Source organism: Rhinolophus ferrumequinum, chromosome 5, assembly GCF_004115265.2.
Source record: "Rhinolophus ferrumequinum isolate MPI-CBG mRhiFer1 chromosome 5, mRhiFer1_v1.p, whole genome shotgun sequence".
Taxonomy (NCBI): Eukaryota; Metazoa; Chordata; class Mammalia; order Chiroptera; family Rhinolophidae; genus Rhinolophus; species Rhinolophus ferrumequinum.
Genome location: NC_046288.1, coordinates 42,672,384 through 42,687,925, shown reverse-complemented (window position 1 = coordinate 42,687,925; position 15,542 = coordinate 42,672,384). Strand labels below are relative to the sequence as shown.

At 36.2% G+C, this 15,542-nt stretch overlaps 1 protein-coding gene across 9 annotated transcripts in view; it reads left to right on the top strand.

Moving 5' to 3' along the window:
• Window positions 1-15,542, top strand: part of FAM13A (family with sequence similarity 13 member A) — a 311,779-nt gene that overhangs the window by 220,883 nt on the left and 75,354 nt on the right. For 8 of the 9 annotated variants that reach the window (XR_004422991.1, XM_033105659.1, XM_033105662.1 and 5 more), the window contains 3 exons: window positions 70-111; window positions 3,097-3,276; window positions 8,484-8,670. Coding sequence is in view for 8 of the 9 variants with exons in the window: in XM_033105659.1 (XP_032961550.1) it covers window positions 70-111; window positions 3,097-3,276; window positions 8,484-8,670 (409 nt within the window). In the remaining variant the exon portion in view is untranslated. The remainder of the gene's footprint in view (window positions 1-69; window positions 112-3,096; window positions 3,277-8,483; window positions 8,671-15,542) is intronic. The other variant, XM_033105661.1, reaches the window with a different exon arrangement.

Sequence of the window (15,542 nt, the reverse complement as noted above, 5' to 3'; positions counted from 1 at the left end):
AAGTTTGGTTCATAGTCTCTGGTCCTCCGTCTAATCTGACTTTTCTTTCTCTTTGTTTCTTTCCCATAGTGCCCGTGTATCCCAAGTCAGCAATGTTTCAACAACTGGAGAGTAAGTTACTTGAATTGGTTTTATTGTCCCTCCTTTCCCATTTGTTAAACAGAAAGACAATTCTAACGTTGGATAGTATTGGAAGATTCATACAGTCAGCAGCCAGATGATTCTGAAAACTACCCAGAGGAGAGCACTAAGTAAGAAATGTTCCTATTGGAGCTTCTGTGTGGGTATGTGACTGGAGACAGCTATGCCATTTAAAAATACGAGATTTTTCGTTATTTCAGTCTAAATAATGTCCGAGTCAATATGTGCAAAGCAAGCTGTGTGCTTTGGAAGGTATCTTGCAATGGAGAGTGCCGTTAAAGGTTAAGGAATTAACTGTGTCTTTACTTCTTCATTATTTTTAGTCAGCCTACATTTATTTCCTGCCTGCAATATGCCAAATAGTGTTAATGTCAAATTAACCTTGGGCTTGGCCTTCAGAGACTTTACAGTCTAATAGGACACAGCGAAGAAAGCAAATTAGTGATTGCAATAAGTCCTTTTTTCACAGGGCAGTGGCAGTGCTCTGTGAATTATGTCTGTCACATGCCTTTTTCCTAAGGCTACCAGTTGCACTTTGACTAAAATCTAATCTCCAGCTACCTGCCCTCGCCTACCTCTGCAACCACATTGCTCATTCTGCTTCAATCACATGACCTGTTTCTGGAGTAGATTAAGTGTATGTAGCTGCCTCAGAGCCCTCGCCCTGGCTGTTTCTCAGCCTGGCGATTCCCTTTTTTATCATTCACCTCTTTGTTCAAATGTCATCTCATTTGAGAAGCCATCCCTGACTACCCAAAGTCACTCTCCAACCCTGTCCCCTATTGTTAGAAAATGTATCACTATCTACAGTTTCATGGTTTATTTGTTAACTATCTTTCCTCAGAGTAATGTATATATTCTGTCATATTCATGGCTGTATTCCTAACGCATAGAAAAGTGCCTGGCATGTATCAGTCACTAAATAAATGTTTGTAAATAGTTCCTTGTCCAAAGATTTTCCATTGCACTCAACTCCCTTCCTTCCTTGCTGGGACGTGGATGGGCCTTTTTGGCCCATCTCCCATCAGCACGGATCAAGTGGAGAAGGGGAAGATGTGATATGAGAAGGAGGGAGAAAGGAGAGTTAGAAAAGGTACTAATTGGTATGAATTTGGATCTGATAGGATGAATTGGGATTTTTTTTTTCCTTTTGTCTTAGGTGAGAGAGTAATCAGAGGGCAGGATTGACCCCTCTTACTTTTATGAATTTTAAAGAGATTACAAGATTATATCAAAACTGACATGTTCTTTCCTGTTTGTTTCCTGTTTATAATGTACTCACCTTCCTATACCACTATTAGTTAATCTTGAGTCATTGGGATGTAGAATTCTAAATATAAAAGTTCTAATGCCCAAGTTAGACTATGCTTACTTATTGTCTTAAAATAATTTTATTGAAATTATTATGAGTCTATTACAAAACTATATTTGGAAAAATCTAAAGTTCTTCAGTTTTTCAAAATCCATTTTATTTAAGTGAGTGAATTTTAAATCTGAACATTTAAAAAATATATATGTAGTTCTTTTTTTAATTTTAACAGCTTTATTGAGATACAACTGATACACAAAAACTACACATATTTAATATGTATAATTTGATGAGTTTGAATGTGATTCTTTTTTCAACTGAAGAAAAACATGTTTTGAGAAGTTTAAGTTTAGATTTTTCTTGTCAGCTTATTTAGAATTAAATAGTTTGGTGATGAAAGAGGGTTTAGACACATTGAGAGATCATGTAGCTTTAAAAATGATATCTTATCATGTGCTGTGGGGACAGAGCCAGGAGAGCAGTTTCCAGGCTCTCAGTCTCATGTGGAAAGGTGCTCACTTGGTTAGTAAATGGCCATCAACTGTGATTGGATGGCCATCAGCTGTGGCTAGTTGGCCATCAGCTGTAACCAGTGAGCCATTGGCCACTAATATAACTGCTATGGCTACGCTAGCAACAAATGGGAGCTAGCAAGAAGATGGTGGCTGAGCTAGCAAGAGCGGATTGCAATTAGCACGGCGGATTGCAGATAACAAGTGAGGTTGGTTGGCAGAGAGAAGTGTACGGCAGGTTGCGGATAGTGTGGCTCCTGCTTCCTCTGTCTCCAACCCAGCCGCCAGTGAGAATATAATGGTATGAGTCCCCTATCTGTGGCTCCATGGGTGTTCCTTTTTGGCCTCACTATGTCCTGCATTCTTATGTGGGGAGCGGGAGCTGAGACCCCGCATGCCACCCCGCGTGACATCTGCTCTTTTCAGTCCCTGTGCTTTCCTGTTTTTCTCAGGTTGAACAAAATAAATCTATTCTTCCATCTTCAGTAATATATATTGGGGGTGTTTATATATGAATACAGCTTTAAATATATGCATCACTCTTTAATTGAATAGAGGTTTGGAAAGATTTTGCTGTTCTGTTATAAGTAGTGATTGTTCTGGTGCGGTGTTCTTTATTTAATAGCATTACTCCTTCTATAATTTTATCTTAAAGGGATTCTAAATAGATAATAGGTATTACAAAATTATTTGTGCCAGTGTGCTTTGTAAATCATACCGTCTTCCTCTGCAGAACTTTTATGATATTTGAAAGAAACTCACCTTTGTAAGAATGTGTCTATTATTATTCTGTAAGGAAAAAAATCTTCCCTCAGTCTGCCTCATATTAAATGAATGACCCTTATTTCCTGAATGCCTCCTATAACTTGCTAGACTTGTGCCAAGCATTTCTGTATTCCTGGACTCACAAAAATGAGAGACACAGTTATCAAGTTGGTGGGATTTGTTCAGTTTAGTTGTTTTTCATGCACAATACAGATATTTTTGAGATGAATGCTTCATACACTGTCTTTGCTCATGAAGTATGGATCTTTCATTGGAAATACCCGTATTTCCAAATTTATGGGTACATATTGTTAAAGGCAATCATTGACAAACTTGATGGCTTGATTCATTTTGTATTTTTTTAACCAGACTCTTAGAAAGAACCATTCGCTCAGCTGTAGAACAGCATCTTTTTGATGTTAATAGCTCTGGAGGCCAAAGTTCAGAGGACTCCGAATCTGGAAGTTCGTCAGCATCTTCTACCACATCGGCCAGACAGCGCCGACGCCAAGCCAAGGAGCAGGATGACATTCGGTGTGGCAGAGACATGTGAGTTGGCATTGGTACTTCTTGTTTGTGTTTTCTCTTCTTTTAAAAATATACCCCTGAATTAGTCACTGTGTCATAGTCACGCCCACTTCAGTATTTAGATTAAAACTTTAAAAGTTTTCATTTGGAAATTCATGGGTGATTGAATAAATATTTCTCTGTCATCTGTTTGCTATGTTGTAGGAAGCCACTTCTGATTTAATACATTTCATGACTTCCTTGTGAATATTTTATTTCACGGGATACTGAAATGGTTGGAGGAATAAATTGCTGTATGCCTGTTTTTAACTTGTTCGACAACATTCAGTTGCTATTAGACTAGCTTATGAACCAGCCAATTTTTCTACTGTATTGACCGGATTAAATACTATACTATTACTACAATACTCTGACATTTGATTATTTTTAATATAAGATAGGTTGAGCTAAAGTCTAATCAAAAGTGGAAATGCTTGAGATTTTTATGATTATAATGACTAATTTTGAGGCATTCCCACAGCATAAATTTCAAGAATAGTATTACAAGGAACTTTATTCTCCATTAAAAGATTTGATAAAATACAGATGAACAGTTGCCATTCATAGTATTGAATAATCATGATTTAAATTGTCAAGGTGAATAAATTTATATATAATAGACTATATTCATACATTTTTCCTAAAAGTTTTAATGTATGTATGTACTTTAGTACTTAGCCTCTGTAAAGTTGTTGTTTTGAACTCATTATTAAATATCAGACACTAAGCCAGATGGGGACTACCATCATTCTTTTTCATTTGGATTCATATAATCTACACATCAAAACCTTTGTTAAAAAAACACAAAACTTCTTTTTGCTTAAAGAAAAACACGAGATAAATAATACAAATAAATCCCATGCTGCCCATCATTGAGATGTTTAAGGGCTATGTCATAAATGTAATTTTAGAAGTAAAACAATGTCAGTAGTATAACCCACTGACTTTTTAAGTAACATAAGCAGCACTTTTTTTCCGGTTTTGAGAAATAATTGACATATATCACTGTATAAGGTTAAGGCATAAAACATGATAGTTTCACTTATATATATTATAAAATAGTTACCACAGTAGGTTCAGCTAACCACTTTTTTAAAAAACATTTGTCTTGGAGCTGGTGGATAAAAGGGGGTGCTGTAATATTTCCTTTAGAAAATAGAAAAAAATTATGATACAGAAGATACTTACATTTGAAATCAGCTACTGACTAAGCTGTATAGGAAGTGTTTAGGAGTATAATTAGTTTGTGTATGGCTTATATCATGTTATACAGCAAGTACAAATTATTCATTTAACATTCTTATCCTCTACCTCATATTTTGCCAAATAGTATGCAGCAACACTTTGCATTTTTTAAATATCTTTAGTGTGTCACTACATTATGCTTTTCTTTCTCTTTGTTTGGACAGAGGGATAGCAAGTAGAGGTTGGAAGTGGTAGTAAGCCTAATTGAACAGAGATAGGTGGTGGTCATGGTGATGGTGGATACGCAGCTGCAGATAGGAGAGGAACGCAGTGGGGTAAGGTCAAAAATGAACAGGAGCTAAAAAGGGAGAGAAATATGAAACGGGGTAACCTCTATTGCAGATTTTAAATATAGGTTCCCAAGTCCAGGCATGTTTCTACTATAGGTTATCTTGATTATATTTTACTGTCAACATCGGGAACAAAAGGGGATGGAGAATAATAGAGACTGACTAATCACCTAAACACCTATGAAACTTTAGCTTTTCCTTTCATCTTTCATCTCCGGTATTCCCTTCACCACTCATTCTGGTCACTTGTGTTCAAACCATAGCTGTGCATTGAGTGAGAGAATCTTAGGGTGCAAACTATATATAGCTGAGTAACTTAACAGTCTCTTAGTCGTTCTCCTTGGTATGTGGTGTGGACATTCAGAATTCACCTCCATGTCCTCCCAGGCCCCCTCCTAAGCTGTCACTGGGTCACTGTCATGTCTTGATAGTCCTTCAACTCCTAGCCCACACTGAACCACTTCTCTGAGCTCTCCAGGTCTTTGGAAAAGTGAGACCTTTATCTCTCAGGGCCCCAGACCTACTACTTTTTCCCCGCATAAAGGTCCTCTCCCATATGTCCCCAGGAGATATACTCACATGGCATCTGTTGTGAGAAGGTTGAGAATCATTATTATATAGCCTATAGTAAGTATGTTTTTCTCAGTATATGCTTATATGTAACTAATTCATTTATCTAAGATTTTCATTAGGCTTTCCTTAAAAAGGAATGATTAAGCTAGACTTGACTGTATTCTGTTCAAAACTATTAATATTAGCTCGACAAAATGGTTAAAAAATGTTTTGAAAAATAGAAATTCATTGAAATTCATAATCCATCTATTTTGCCTCTAACAACTTAAAGATGCAACCAACCACATAAAAAAATCCTTGAATCCAATTGTAACCATATTTCACGATGAGATTAAGAAGTCAATAAATTCTGTACTAAAATAATCATAGCAGATTTTTGAAATAAGCAGTTGAGAAGTTTGGCTATTATGATACTTCATTGTAGTGCACACGATTTATTTGTCTAAATTCATAAGGAAACATCAATCTTCTATTATTATTTGCCACCAGAAAAATGTAAAAAGTCAAGCAATATATTTATTATGTGAAAGTGTTCAGTTTAATTCATTTATTAAAAAACTTACCATCTGCTCTGTACATGGAAATATTGTTGCATCTTGAGGATGGTTGTATGGAAGTTCAATGTTATAGCCTATTTTTCTATATGTTGAAAATTTCATAACAAATATTTTTAAAAAAGCGAAATGTTTAAGTAAAAATGATTTCAATCTTCCAAAACACAGTAAACTGGAAAAACTTTTTTTGTTACGTAAATATTACATTAAATTCCTACTGCAAAGTGAAAAGAAAAGCATGCTGTGTTAGGGGAATAATAAATGGTTCAGTATTGTTAAAACATTAAGTGTGCCTGTGGGGGTGAGGAGGAAACTGAAGAAATTTTTAAAAAGACTAGAAATAAGATTTAGACAGTGAAAGCGAGAGGCCGTAGAGATCTAAGTTTCGGTCAAAGGTCAATAATGTCAAGTATAATTGAAAGTTGTCAGAATGTTGCCGGAAGGAATTGGGTACCAGTGCTGCTCACCATCATATAGGTGCTGTGGCTGAGAGGCACTGACTCACACAGCAGCGAAGACTTTCCGTTGGGGAGAACAGGATTTCCACATGAGCACAACTGCTCAATCAGATTTTCATATATTTATTTGCATTGGATTTATTCCAGCCATTCATTCACTATTCAAAAAGATTATAAAATAAACTTTGCCTTTTAATTTCTAAAAATAATTTTTAGTTTTTGTGTTGGTCTGCTCAGAGTACCAGCGACTGGGGGGCTTAACCAACAGAAATTTATTTTCTCACAGTTCTGAGAGACTGGAAGTCCAAGATCAAGGTGCTGACAGGAGTGTTTTTTGATGAGATGTCTCTCTTTTACTTGCAAACAGTGCCTTTTCACTGTGACCTCACATGGCCTTTCCTCTGTGTGCGTGCCCTCCTGGTGTTCCTTCCTCATCTTATAAGGACACCTGTTCTATTGGATTAAGCCCCCCACCTTTGTGACCTCATGTAACCTTAATTACCTCCTTAAAAGCCCTACCTCCAAATACTGTCGCACTGGGGATTAGGGCTTCAGCATATGAATCTGGGGGAGAACAATTTAGTCCATAACAGTTTTCAAACATAAAAAGCCCTCCATTAAAAAATAATGATTGGATGTGTACCCCAGGAGTTAGGGAAAATATGAAGAGTGACGAGAAGACAGAATTTGAGTAGTAAAACAATGTTGAATTTCAGACCAAACTCATCCAGCCATCCACAGAAGGCACTGCTGTCAGTGCATGGAGGGGAGAGATTTAAGAGTGTTTACATGAGAATATATGTTGTATGCTGGCATGCTACTTGCTATCAGATTTTCCTCATGTCTTCAATTATTTTATATTAGGATTTTTCTTATAAATGTTGCACATTTTTATATAATTTTACTAAATCTACATATTTTTACATGAAAAGTTGTATAACATAAGAATAAATTAAATATGGAGTATTATAAATTACCAAAGATAGTATAACTTTAAAAATGTTATGATAACATTAATTCATAATTTTGTTCCAGTATAGCCCATCTAAGACAGGGTATGAATTTAGATTGCAGAATAAACATTTAATGTTATCTTTCACTTTTGGATATGATTGAATGGCTAGTAAAATATGGTCATCTATTTTTAATCTTTAGAGCTCATTTATTTCAAGATACAGCTTTAGACATTTAGGGAGAGGCGACTTTAGGGTCATGCTACATAGAAGAGTAAAATCTCATTCACTTGTACCTTACCAAGCCATGGTGCTACACTAATGGTTTATTTTGTTCTGTGATGTAGTAAAAGGCAAACATTTTGCTAATTTAATTTTGTGAAAACCTCTTAAAACGGAATGTTTAGAATACTTAAATAAAACTGTTTCCAGAAAATTAAATGAATTAAATTATGATATTCATATCTACTTCTAAAACTAAGTCATGAAGGACCTCCAGTTATAAGCTTACATCATGGAACTTCTTATACTGGGAAGTAACAAATCCGTATTTCAGTTAAAATGCTTTGTATTCCATAGTTTTTATTATGCTATTTCTATCAAGATTATCTAATGCAGTCAGATTTAGATGTTAATGCATTTCTACTATGCTAAAATGTCTATCATTTGGGAAAATTACTATGTCTTATTCTAGAGAAAAAAGACATCATATTTCCTTTTCAGATTTTTCTCCATACATTGTATTAATTTATAAAATTTATTTGTTTAATAAATACGTGTATGTGTGTAATATTTGACTAATGAGAAATTATTTTGTTAGCCTGCACTAGTCTCCCTGTTTGAATACAAATTATTTCTGGTACAAATACAAAAGCTGTTCATTGATAGAAACACAGCCCTTGCCAATTTGCCTCTAGGAATAATTTCTCTTTTAATGTGTTTATTTGGCACCAGGAGGTCTTAGGAGTGGCATTCTGCTCAGAATTTGATCAAAGTTGCAAACTGAAATTTCTAGGCACTCTTCTGACATCCTATGTGATGCAGTGGCAGTGTCATTAAAATGTCCCTTTACCTTTTAAAATAAATTAAGCTTTTCTTTTTTTTTTTCAATTCAAGGGGACTTATCAACAAAGAAAATATTCCTTCTGGGTTCACCACCCTTGATGATTGTATTTTGAATACTCAGGAAGTGGAAAAATTACATGACAGTACTTCGGATTATATTGGAGAAAGGGGAAAACCTAAACGTCAGAAATCTAGTTCCAAACTTTCTGAGCTCTGTGAAAATCAAGATGGTCTTGTGGTAAGTGAATCTTTTCATAAAATTTTTACTTGTAGCCAGTTAGGAAATATCACATCTCTTTTCCTTGCTTTGTAAAAAATAAAAATGATTTCAATCTTGAGTTTCACAGAATTATAAAATATGAGTTCTCTAAGAGGCCTTAGAACTACTAAATATACACACTTCTATTTCTTTTTAATAAATATAAAAATCAAGGCTGAGAAAGATGACATTCTGCCTAAGGAGCCAGAGACCACAGTACACACCTTGATTTCCATGCTATTCAAATTGGTCTGATTTTGGTCCATTCTTTTGAGCATTTAAAAATTTTATTTTTGGAACAAAATTGTCAATAATTTGCATTTTCCCTTGTTTTCTCTCATTCTGTTTCTTCTTATCTCTATGAATATGTACAAAACAATTTTTAATGAATGAACTTAAAGCAAAGTGAAAGAAAAATACAAAGCGAAAGAAATTCAACTATCTTTGTGTTCAGAAGTCTCTTCGTGTTCAGAATTTTATTTTCAAATCTATTTCTACCAAGTATTTTCTTCCAAATTAATCAGAAACACAAAAACATGAATTTCCTACACAGTTACCTCAGACCTGAACCCTGGATCATTAATTTGATATATAAGCTGTTACAAGTCGTTCCTGTCACTAATTAAATATTTATTTGTTTTAACTATTAATATACATCATCCTTTTTTATGCATGCTTCGGTTTCTCTGAAAAATGAGAACCAAAGTCTTTCTTCTAATTCTCTTTAGTTTTAAAAAATTTAACCAAGAATTTAAAAAGCCAAAGATAGACTTTATGACATAACATAGAGTCCCTAGTAAAAATAGGTAATATACATTCTTACTGTTCAATGTGTAAATCCTCTCATCTACTTTATCTCTGACCAGTTTTTAGCTCCATGCTGGGTACATACATTTAGCTCCATATATGTAGCAGAACTTACAGGTAACCTATTTTTTCGTTGTCAATTTCTATACGTGCTCACCCAAGATTGCCTATTTTGCCCTAAAAGTATATATAAATGCAAATCTGGGGAACACATGTTTATTCTATTTTATTCCTCAAAATGTCTTGATACTCTGTTTTCAGTGAACTGATCAGCTTGAACTGACAGAGCAGTCATTTGCCTCAGACCCTTGTCTGACACAGTTCTCCAAATAAAGAATGTAAGCTTGTGGAACCATTACACATTAAATGTTACTTAATATTAGCTTAATTCTTATTTTGGGGAAAAGTAAATTTAAAAAAAAAATCATACTCAACTTCATTAGCTCTTTAGCCCATGATTTGCTTATCTGTCAAAGAGAATTACAGTGACTAAAAATCTGACACTTGGTTTCTTTGAAAATAATGTACTTCTGTGTTTGACTCCCTTTTGACTGAACTGAACTCATCAGTAATTTTTTCCACCAAGAATAGTGTCTTGGACTAGCTAGGTGGTAATAGCTAATAAAAGTGGAAAAGTACATTTATTCCTTAGAATACAAGGTCAGACAGTTAAATTCACGATCTCATCCTAGAAAAGGTACTACATACCTCATTGCGGTCACCTTCGAAGTACTCCCCTTGGGAAGATACGCACCAACGCCTGCGCCTAGTACACCCTTCAAAACATTTTTGGAACTCTTTTTCTGGAATGGCCATTAGAGCTGTCGTCATATTACACTTGATGTCCTGTATCTCATCAAAATGTCTTCCTTTCAATATTTCCTTTATCTTCAGGTAAAGAAAGAAGTCACTGGGGGCCAGATCAGGTGAGTAGAGAAGGTATTCTAATATAGTTATTTGGTTACTAGCTAAAAACTCCCTCATAGACAGTGCCGTGTGAGCTGGTACATTGTTGGTGATGCAAGAGGCATGAATTGTTGGTGAAAAGTTCAGGTTGTCTAACTTTTTCACGCAGCCTTTTCAGCACTTCCAAATAGTAAACTTGGTTACCTGTTTGTCCAGTTGGTAAAAATTCATAATGAATAATCCTTCTGATATCAAAAAAGGTTAGCAACATTGTTGCAATAAGTTGGTGAACTTAATTGTCAGACCTCATGTGTTTAATTGATAGAACTAGGAACATAGTCTTTATTTAAAAGCATTTGAATGGGGAAGCTTAATTTCATTTTGATCTATTTTATGTGAAAGGATTTTCCCCCACCTTAGTTGCCAGTTCCGCATTCCAGGATTGTGCATGTCACATGTTAATAATATAAGTGAGTTAAGTGGACCATGTCTTTCTTGCAATGAAAAATTTAAAACCCTGCCAACACAATTTAGACCGAAGAAAAACTTCCCTCAAAGTGAGGGTGTTCTCTCAGATCTTTTCTAACTCAGATTCCATGATTTTTAAATCCAGTCCTCATAGGTAACCACGAACCAAAGAGCCAGGAACGTAACATTGACTAGTATTTAGACGACATCCTAAAAGTTAAGTTGTGTATCTTAACTTCCCACTTATTTTTAACCTTCTAATTTTACTTTCCCCAGCTCTCCTTCAAAACCTTTTTCTATTCCATTTCAAGTTCTTTGCACCCTGAGTAAACATTTGTTCCTATAGCTGGAAAAAAGAATTATGCATAATTATATGCCTTCTGTATGCCAGGAAATATTTCAGATCTTGGAAATACAGCAGTCAGAAAAACAGGCAAAAATCATTGTCCTGTGGAGCTTACATTCTAGTAGAGGAAACTGACAATAATAAAGAAAAATAAGTGAAACATAGGATATATTAGATAGTGATAACTACTAGAAAGAAAAATAAAGCAGGAAATGAGAACAGGAATTGTGACGGGACAGGGGATGCAATTTTAAACAAAATGGCCAGAGAAGACCTCCCAAGAATTTGTCATTTGAGTGTAAAGACCTAGAGGAAATGAGGGAAGCAAGCTATACTATAATAGCAGGTACAAAGGCCTTGGCAGTAATTTATCTGGAATTCTCAAGAAGCCATAAAGATATCACTGTGGCTGGAATAGAGTGAGCAAAGTGAAAGAAGTAACACGAGAGGGGGCAGATTAAGTAGAGTCTCATAGATCATTATAAGGACTCTGCCTTTACTCGGGGTGAGATAAGGATCCATTGGTGGGTCTCGGAGGAATGGTGACCTAACTGAATGAAATTTGGTTTGACTACTATGTTGAGTATCTGGCAAGGGTAGAAACAGGGAAACTAGTTAGGAAGCTATTGCAAGTGATAATGGTTTGAGCTACAGGGATACTAGAGACAGCACATATTGTCCTGCAGGCTGTACAGTTGTTACCGTGTGAAAGGTCCTGCTTCTCGCAGCATAAAAACCAAAACCCAAAAGGCGAGGTTGGTGGAAAGAAAAGCAGGTTGTATTCCAAAATGCCAGCATTAAGGGAAGACAGTGGATTCCCTGTCCCAAAGACTGCCTTTCTGTTCTTCATATCGCCAAAAGGTTTTATAGACATGCAAGGAGGGGCAGAGCAAAGGAAGGAGAAGTTGGCCAGGCAACTAAAGGAAAAAGTGCTTCCTAGCGGCTGGTCTTCCCCAGGGTAAGGAGTGAATCCCATACAGATGGAAAAAACCCCTCCCCAGTTACCGGGCCAGCTGTGCACATTGGTCTGAAGTAAACAGAACCATTGGAACTGGTATACATAGTAAATGTACAGTAAACAGAGTCATCAAATTTTGGTGGGAAGACAGGGAAGCAAAGAAAGGGAAAAAAAAAAAACTTTCAGAAAGTCCCCAGCCAAACCACTATCAACTCGAATTACATCAGAGGTTTACTTTTCAAAAATAGAAGATACAGGGTCATCGTTACATAACGAATGCACTACTACGGGGCACTGTTCTCATCAATTAAAATGTGAATTGTTCCTCCTGGAGTGGTGCTTTGCAGAAGTATGAGGTAGCATATGGGTTCTCGAGACATTTTGAGAGTAGTATTGAAAGGATTTCCTGACATTACCTATGGTTTGAAAACAACAGAGGAGTAAAAGATGACTCCAAGATTTTTGGCTTGAGCAACCAGAAATTTGTGTTGCCGGTTCACTGAGATGGAAGAAAGAATGAAGTTTAAGGGATAACATTATGGTTTCAGTTTTGGACATGTTAAGATTGAACTGTCTAAACCTATGTAACTTTACTAACCATTGTCACCCCAATAAACTTTAATTTAAAAAAAGAAAAGATTGAACTGCCCATCAGATATCTAAGAGGAGATATCAGGGAGGCAAGTAGGTTTCTGGGCTGAGAGATAAGGGAGGATATCCTGGCTGGAGTTCCAATGTGGGAGTCATCAGCAAGCAGATAGAGCACATTTAAAGCCAACATACTGGATGAGATAACTGAGGGGGAGTGAGTGTGGACAGAAAAGAGACGTGGCCTCAGTGACTGTGAGTCTTGAGACTGACCAACACTTAGAGGATGGGAAGATGAAAAGATACCAGTAGAAAAGACTTAAGGGCAGGCAGCAAAGTAGAAGAAAAACAAGGTGAGTTTGTTGGCTTGGGAAGCCAAGTAAACAAAGTATCTCCAGTTGGAGAGAAGGTCAGGTGATTGGTCAAGTAGAAGACTGAGTTTGACCATTAGAATTAGCAAACTGGAGATCACTTAAGAGCAGTTTTGGTGGAGAGCTGGGAACAAAAGCCATTTTCTAGAGAACGTGAGAGGAGAGTGAAGACAGTGAGTAATAATTTCAGTGATCTCACCAGCCCACAACACAAAGAGAAGAATGTGCTGTAGACCTAAAAAAGCATCTTGCAGATTTGGAATCTCTACAGTGGGAAATTTCTGGGCTTTCCCCTTTGTCCTTTCACCTCTGGATGCTGTCATGACCTGCAGAGACCAAGAGACGACAGATAATTCAGAGATCAGAAATTAGTGGTTGTAACTGGCCTTAGAGAGCTGTGCCTCATCTCTACTTATTGCCACGATTCTACCTTTTCCCTCTCTCCTTAAGCTCCTACCTCACACTTGTGCCCTTGAGTCTCTCTCAGAACGAAAGCTTGTCCGTTGGTTTACTTGAAAGAGCTCAGACAGTCAACTAACGGTAGTGTTTCCGAACTTCCCTCACTCCTGCTTTAGAATTTCTCTAGGTCCCCACTCATTTTATTTTCTTACCTGCTCAAATGTAAAGTGGTTTTTCTAAATTCTAAGGTTAAGTAATATCTTTGGAAATTCTATTTTCTATCTCCATCTCCGCACCCCCCACCATGTATGTGTATAAACATACACATACGCACACTTTTCATTGCTTTCTCTCCATTGGCTCATTTCTGTTGGCTTAGGAAGTCTCTGTCTCTAAAAACTGTCTCTCTAGAGCACAATTTAACAGTTTGAATCAAATGCCATAAGTCAATCATGCAATTTATCCAATAATACTACCTGTGACACTTTGTTCTATTACATAATCTTAAATATAGAAAAGACCGTATGTATTAATTTGCTCACCACAAGGGTCTCTATAATCATGGAAAATTAGAAGCAATTTAAATGTTCAAAAGTGGGAGACCAGATAAGTAACATTTGTATGGCAGTTCAATAAAATATTATACAGTAATTGAAATTACGGTTCTGAAGACTATGTAATAAAATAGAAAGTGTTATACAATGGAATATTACTCAGCCATAAAAAAGAATGAAATCTTAACCATTTGAGACAACATGGATAGACCTAGAGGATATTATGCTAAGTGAAGTAAAACAGAGAAAGATAAATGCCACGCGATCTCACTTCTATGTGGACTCTAAAGAACAAAATAAACAAAGAAAACAAAAACAGACCCATAGATACAGAGAAAAAACTAATGGTTGCCAGATGGGAGGCATGTTGCAGAGCTGGGTAAAAAAGGTGAAGGGCTTAAGTACAAATCAGTAGTTCTATTAGGGGATGTAATGGACAGCATAGGGAATATAGTCAGTAATATTGTAATAACTGTACAGTGCCAGGTGGGTACTAGACTAATTGGGGGGATCACTTCGTAAGTTATATAAGTGTCAACTGTAATTGAAAAATACAAATAAATAAAATAGAAAATATTTGAAAATAGTTGTATTGTGCTTTGCATATATTATCAATTTTAATCCCCCCAACACTCCATAAGGTAGATATTATTATTCTAAACATGGGGGAAATGAGGCACAAGAGATTAAATAACTTGTTTGAGATCACACATAAATGGTGCAGGATTTTACTCTAGTTTCCCTCAACATTAAAAGTAAGTCATGAAGCAGAATCTATAGTGCATGCATTTATGCATGTGTACGAGGTGTGACAATTAGGTTCACAAACTTGTTGCAGCGATGTTGCTAACCTTTTTGGATATTAGAGGGATTCTTCGTTATGAATTTGTACCAACTGGACAAACAGGTAACCAAGTTTAGTATTTGGAAGTGCTGAAAAGCCTGCGTGAAAAAGACTAAAATGACCTGAACTTTTCGCCAACAATTTGTGTCTCTTGCATCATGACAGTGCACCAGCTCACATGGCACTGTCTGTGAGGGAGAGGGAGTTTTTAGCCAGTAAACAAATAACTGTATTGGAACACCTTCCCTACTCACCTGATCTGGCCCCCAATGCCTTCTTTCTTTACCCAAAGATAAAGGAAATATTGAAGACATTTTGATGAGATTCAGGACATCAAGGGTAATACGACAACAGCTCTGATGGCCATTCCAGAAAAAGAGTTCCAAAATTGCTTTGAAGGGTGGACTAGGCGCTGGCATCGGTGCATAGCCTCCCAAGGGGAATACTTTGAAGGTGACTGTAGTGATATTCAGCAATGAAGTATGTAACACTTTTTCTAGGATAAGTTCGCAAACTTAGTTGTCAGACCTCCTCGTACGTGTATAAATATATATAAAAATATTCATTCTTAGGAAAAAAGACTGAAAGGAAATATACCTAAAGAAATGAG